The sequence below is a fragment of the Trachurus japonicus genome, chromosome 17 (genome assembly GCF_045865225.1).
Source record: "Trachurus japonicus isolate A0001 chromosome 17, Traja_1.0".
Taxonomy (NCBI): Eukaryota; Metazoa; Chordata; class Actinopteri; order Carangiformes; family Carangidae; genus Trachurus; species Trachurus japonicus.
In genome coordinates this window covers 31,725,871-31,732,334 of record NC_140923.1, presented here as the reverse complement: position 1 = coordinate 31,732,334, position 6,464 = coordinate 31,725,871, and the positions used below count along the sequence as shown (strand labels likewise).

The window sequence follows — 6,464 nt, the reverse complement described above, 5'->3', positions numbered from 1 at the left end:
CTTTAGGGTAGTATGTATGTATGTTGTATGAATGTCATAAGGTATTTTAGGGTAGTATGTGTAGCCTATGCTTATTTGTATAGATGTCACTTGTTTGCACCGTGATGTGTGCTACTGGACACCTTCATTACCTTTAGGATTAATTAAGTATATTTACCTATATATCTTAGTAAAAGAATATAATATATGTTGCCCCCTGTGTATACTTAGTCTGTATTCCGTAGGAATAGAGGTCATTAGGCATTTGGAATGCAGATGTAACCGTCTTGAAATACTTGGAGCAGCTATCAGTAACAAAAGAACGGTGTGAAAGTCTCATCCCTGGGACCAGTTCCTGAAAAGTGTCATTGCGATCAAAGTAATTCAGATTGATAAATCTCATTTAGAAAAAAGTGTGTCCTGAACATCAGGCAAGTACAAAGATTAACAGTTTATGCTTCTTCTTGTTAATACTTTCAGATTACTCTGCACCTATGGCTGAGAAGGAAAGACAAGCGACTCATCCCCTACCACCAGCTCCAGACAATCCTGGGACAGAGGAATATATGGAAAGTGAAACATCAGGGGAGGGTGCTGTAATGGGGAATGCAGATGAACAGTGCACCATGTGTGGCCTCAGACTCCAAGAAATAATGCGTTTGCAGGAGGAGAATCAAAAACTGAAGGAAGAGCTCTCCAAAAGGGCCTTGGATGAGAATTTTCTCAAAGACAATGACTCAAAAGTGAAGTACTACACTGGCCTCCCATCTTTCAGTCTATTGATGGGAGTTTTGATGCAAATCATTCCCAGTCTACCAAAATCTAAAGAAAGAAAACTCTCCCATTTTCAAATGCTCCTCCTGACCCTCATGCGTTTAAGACTTGATCTTCCTGTTGAGCATGTTGCACACCTCTTTGACATTAGCCGACAAACAGCATCCAATGTCTTCATTGAGACTATCAATGTACTGCATGCACACCTCAGCCCTTTGGTGTACTGGCCAAAGCGACTTTGTATACAGGCAAGCATGCCACATCAGTATGTAGAGATGTTTGGGAATCGTGTTACTGTTATTATTGACTGTTTTGAGCTTTTCATTGAAAGGGCACAAAATCTACGTGCAAAGGCACAGACATATTCTAACTACAAAAGCAGGTACACAATGAAATATCTCATAGGCATAACACCTCAAGGTACTATCTCTTTCATTTCCAAAGGTTGGGGGGGACGTGCCAGTGACAAGCAAGTCACTGAGAACAGTGGCTTTATTCAGATGCTGTCCCCTGGAGACGTAGTGTTGGCAGACCGTGGCTTCGACATCAAAGAAAGTGTAGCTCTTGTGGGTGCTACCCTGAAAACACCTGCCTTCACCAGAGGTCACAGCCAACTGAATGCACAAGATGTGGAGGAAACGAGGAAGTTGGCACATGTCAGGATCCACGTGGAGCGAGTGATAGGGTGTATGCGGTCAAAGTTCAACATCTTAAATGACACCATACGCCTGGGATTTGTGGTGCCTTGTGAGGGAGAGGAAAAGACTCTGCTGGACAAAATTGTTGTTGTGTGCTGTGCGTTGACCAATAGATAGATATCATAGATATATATACGTAGATGCCGCATTCGGGCTTGTTTGGAATGTCTCACGGCCGCCATCTTGAGGAGTAGTTCCTCCTGACAAGCAATCAACAGTCAGAGGGTTTGACAGCTGTGAATCTGGCAAAATGCCAAACTTTAGTGCCGCGTACAGATGTACCCATGAAAGAAACGCCAAAACGAAGAGACATGGAATAACTTTTCTCAAGTAATAGGTTGTTTTATATTATATAACTATTATGAACTTGTTGAATTTGATGTAGGTAAGTTATCTGACATAAATGAAACTAACGTAACGTATCATAGGGTGGGATATGTGTTACATTTAGTGCATATACCGCTAGTTAATATATTAATAGTTTGTTATTTTGTTGCCTGTATGTGTAGGCTAGGCTTATCAGCTGTTTCCCCCGGCTGTGAGTTTGTGGTTGCCATGGTGATGAGGCCGGCGAGTGAGTGTAAACCACTGTAGGCCATATAAAATTTGTGCTAGGCCATATTAAATCAGTTTCATGGCACTGACATGAACCCTAACTGCTAACGTGAGCTATATAGCTGAATTGTAATGTTTATATTAAAACAAAACGGCTTGAAAATCGGTTGAAAATTCAGTCTGCCTCTGTAGACTACAGTAAGTAAAAGTTAGGCACCTCCTCCTCAAGATGGCGGCGGCGGCGACAATCCGTTCCAATGGGCAGCAGCGTCAGAAGCGGCATCTACTTTTATATATCTATGGATAGATATCACGTGACGTCACACAGCGTTCGCAGCCGGTCACAGCGCCATCTTGGGTACCGACTTCCAAAGGCAGTCTATGGGCTGTGACCTAATACATCCATGGCTGTGACATCAAATCTCACAAAAATAGTGGATAAACCTTTTTTTATTACATGGCTCTATTGAATGTCGTATTCCGATAATTTATTGATATTTCTGATATTTATTTACATCTTGATTTTGCATTTAACAGTCTGTTATTCCTGTTTAACAGATCGTTGCTAAGTAAAATACACTAGGTAGGGACGCCGCTCTGATCAGCGCAGCACAGAAAAGAGAAACTATGCAGGATATTTACTTTCTGTTTCATTTTTTACCGTCATTAAACAGCTTGGGAGACATGTACGCCAAGGGAGGCTGCCTCACTCTACTGAGTGTGAGCGGCACGTACGTTCACGTTGCTTTCGTGAATTGTAAACACACAGACGCCCCCTCGGTTTTAGCATCCAGCTGTTTAGCGGCTAATTCAACAGCAGTGATGGATAACTCTACCGGAGAGGCTCAACAACTTCATGAGCTTCATTTGAGGAATAAACGGCAGCTTTTACCTGACGGGAGACCGACGCCTGAGCTACGGTAGCTAACAGCTAGCAGCTAGCAGGTTTTTACCTACTTTTCCTCTCTCTCTCCCTCCCTCCCTCCCCCCTTTCTTATCGCACACACACGGCCCAGGTTGTCTGTCATATCTGCTGTAAACCTTGTAATAACAGCTTGTTGAGTACAGTTAACACTATTGTTGCCTCGGGAGCGTGCCTATGTTCCCACAGCCCTATGTTCCCACAGCCCTATGTTCCCTCTGAACTCTCTCTACCTATCTGGACTCTACCTATCTGGCCTGTCTAGCCTCTACCTGGTCTTTTTACTAAACTTAAAGGGATAGTTCAACATTTTGGCAAATTGGCCCATTGCCATAATCGCTATAGTCATAATTACCTTTAATTGTAGGTGTAAGCTATTTTCAGTACGGCGGAGCGCAGCAGCTGGCTGCTCAGAGCTACACTATGGAGGCTAACGGAATTTCTTGGTTTCCCTCATTAAACTCATCAAATTCAACATCCCAAAACTCCACAGCGCTTTTGTAGACAAGTTGTGACCTGCACAACCACCACGCTATGAGATAATGACGGAACGATACGAAACGGAGCCGTTTTCGAGGTAAATACAGGGTAAATACGGAGACTGCTTGCTGAAAAACTGTCCCTGAACGCAACGCGCATCAGCGGTTTTGTATGAATTTACCTCGAAAACGGCTCCGTTTCGTATTGTTCCGTCATTATCTCATAGCGTGGTGGTTGTGCAGGTCACAACTTGTCTACAAAAGCGCTGTGGAGTTTTGGGATGTTGAATTTGATGAGTTTAATGAGGGAAACCAAGAAATTCCGTTAGCCTCCATAGCGTAGCTCTGAGCAGCCAGCTGCTGCGCTCCGCCGTACTGAAAATAGCTTACACCTACAATTAAAGGTAATGAACCTACTGCTATGACTATAGCGATTATGGCAATGGGCCAATTTGCCAAAATGTTGAACTATCCCTTTAACCAACTCCTTTCTTCATTGCCTAAACCCAACCAATGGTGGGACCAAAGGCTGAGGGAACATAGGGCCTAATTTTCAGTGACAACAATTTTAGAAATGAGGGAACATAGGGCTGAGGGAACATAGGGCTGTGGGAACATAGGCATGACCCCGTTGCCTCGGTTTGAGTGTGGATTATTAATTGTTAACGGTTTGTTTAATGTGAGTGGTGGTCATCGCGTCCTGATGAGTTGGGTTTTAATAACAGCTGATAACGTAACTGTGTAGATGGTGTGGATTATGATGAGAAGGTGTTGCACATATTTTAAGACTTAGCCTATCTGTGCAAACCATTGTGCAAAACCTGTTTGTTGTGACTTTTTGCGTGATAAGATGATTTGCCGAATTCTTCTTCCATTCCTGCAGCCTTTTGTCTCAATGTTAACGATGGCAAAATGTCCAGATATTTTATTACTTTATGAAAATAAATGTCTGTGAGTTAAAAAGAAGTGGGCTACGCATTTCTGATTTGATTTGGCTTTTCGTGTATTTGGAGGAGAGACAGAGCGAGCGAGAGAGAGAGAGAGAGAGAGAGAGAGAGACGAGGAGGTCCGCTGGGTGAGCTAGATTAACTTTTAACGGGAGAGAGAGCGGCGCACCGCGCTGTCAAAGATCGTCTCAGCAGAAATGGTGTGTGCTTTCAAGGCAAGGCCATCAAAATGAGAAATATCCATATCCAAACTACATCAGGCAGCAGTCATTTCTGGTCAGAGGATGTGGCTGCACTGAGCTGAATAGAGGTTAACTCAGTGTTCGGTACCCAGCATGGCGGCGGCCCGGTGGAACGCACCGTGACGTCACCTACTGATAAGTATCTATATGTGTCCAAGTATAGTTGTGAAGCCCTCGTGTTAGAAGCAAATATGTAAATGTTGTAAATATTGTAAATGTGTTAATAGTTTTCAAATGCAATGTCACATATCACATGTAATGATTTTTTGCCATCCCTGTAAATGAAATACACACAGACTGAAAGAAATTCTGCATCCTTTATCTGTATTAAGGAATGATTGTGCAAAATCATTTTTTTGTTGCAAACACAATTACATAAGTCACTAGTACATAACTTAGTCAGCAGAACTAACAGCCAACTTAATTTCAGTTTCCTTACATATTTAACATGTAAATAACTTTGGATGAACGCATTTACATTATAAAAAGTGCTTTATAAAGAATCAACATAAAAGATCACAGGAAGTGTATGAGGTAGGCTTGAGTTGATAAGTCACCGGCAAGCAAGCATCACATTGCCAATACACTTCGTTCTCTGGCCGGTGTGCTGCTGTGTCCCATGCAACCTAAATAGTGCAAAATCAGATTTCTTTGGTTGCTAACAGAATAACATAACTTTGTAGTACATACTAATAACAGCCAACGTAATTTCCGTTTCTTTACATGTTTAACATGTAAATACATTTAGATGAACACATTCACACTTTATAAGGAATCAACATAAAAGATCACTGGAAGTGTATGAGGTAGGCTGGATTTGATAAGTCACCGACAAGCAAGCATCACATTGCCATGTCTCTTCTCTGGCCGGTGCGCTGCTGAGTCCCACGCAACCTAAATGGAACCACTCAATAGGACAGTTCTGGTTATCGCAAGCGACCATGTCATCAAGCTCTTCAGGCTGTCTGCAAAAGCACCACAACACAGCCTTTTCAGGTGCCCTTCTTTTGGGATGGGCGGTGTTACCTGGCTGTACTGTGGCCAATGGTGTTTTGATTGTGCTTTTTCGTGCTCTTTTTTTGTTTTTGTCTCTGGCCTGTGAGTCCACTAATGGCACAGGTAGGTCAGCTGGAGGCACAGGTAGGTCATCTGAAGGTGGGGTGCTGGTAGAGGCTGGTGGGATAACCTTGTGCCTGGGTGTTTTTCTGATGATGCTCTTCTGTGCTCGCTTTTTTGGTTTGTCTGTGGGATGGGGATCATGTGATGGAACAGGTAACTCAGCTGAAGACACAGGTAGTGGGGGATTAGTGTAGTGATGGGCTACAAGTTCAGGTAGGACAACCTTGTAAAAAAAATCCTGTGCAGCTGGCAAAAGTGTCTCCCAAAGTCCTACATCAGGCATGACACGCACAGTTGTAAGGCTTTTGGTCGTCCAAACAACAAAGTCACAGAACTGTGACTCGGTGACAAATATCTGAGTTTGTACCTGTTTGTAGTACTTGTGGGTCTTCTTCAACAGCATCCTGCCTTCTGTGAACTGCACACAAAAGTCCTTGTCAGTACATGCTTGCAGAATGTTATGGTCCCGGTGCTTAAAAGGGCATTTAATCTCCAAACATCCTTTCCCGCAACATGCACAGTACACAAGTGCATCAGGAGTCGCGCCTATTTCTGGGAACGAAGGGTTGACTATGAATCCACATTGTTCCACTTTCATGTCCCTGTGCCGCAGCTCTGTCTCTGTGATATAGGAGACCCTTGCCGTATCCTCTTTTTCTCTCCCCCATTGAATGGCCTCTGGGCCACTGTCAGTCTGTCTCAGTGAGGGTTTTTGTGGATAACACACCTTCTCCACAGTTGACTTAGCT

The 6,464-nt window shown here is 43.3% G+C and overlaps 1 protein-coding gene across 1 annotated transcript; it reads left to right on the top strand.

Moving 5' to 3' along the window:
- Positions 1-578: 578 nt before the first annotated feature.
- Positions 579-4,779, top strand: LOC146971099 (uncharacterized). The gene is made up of 2 exons (XM_085805967.1): positions 579-1,560; positions 4,742-4,779. The coding sequence occupies exons 1-2, from the start codon at positions 579-581 to the stop codon at positions 4,777-4,779; spliced, it is 1,020 nt and encodes a 339-aa protein (XP_085662093.1).
- The last annotated feature ends 1,685 nt before the right edge of the window (positions 4,780-6,464 follow it).

Excerpts from the sequence above, each read along its gene's own strand:
- LOC146971099 (XM_085805967.1), top strand. The coding sequence starts at position 579 with ATGGGGAATGCAGATGAACAGTGCACCATGTGTGGCCTCAGACTCCAA. Across the intron at positions 1,561-4,741 it reads TGTGTGCTGTGCGTTGACCA|ATATGTGTCCAAGTATAGTT; the intron begins ATAGATAGATAT and ends TGATAAGTATCT.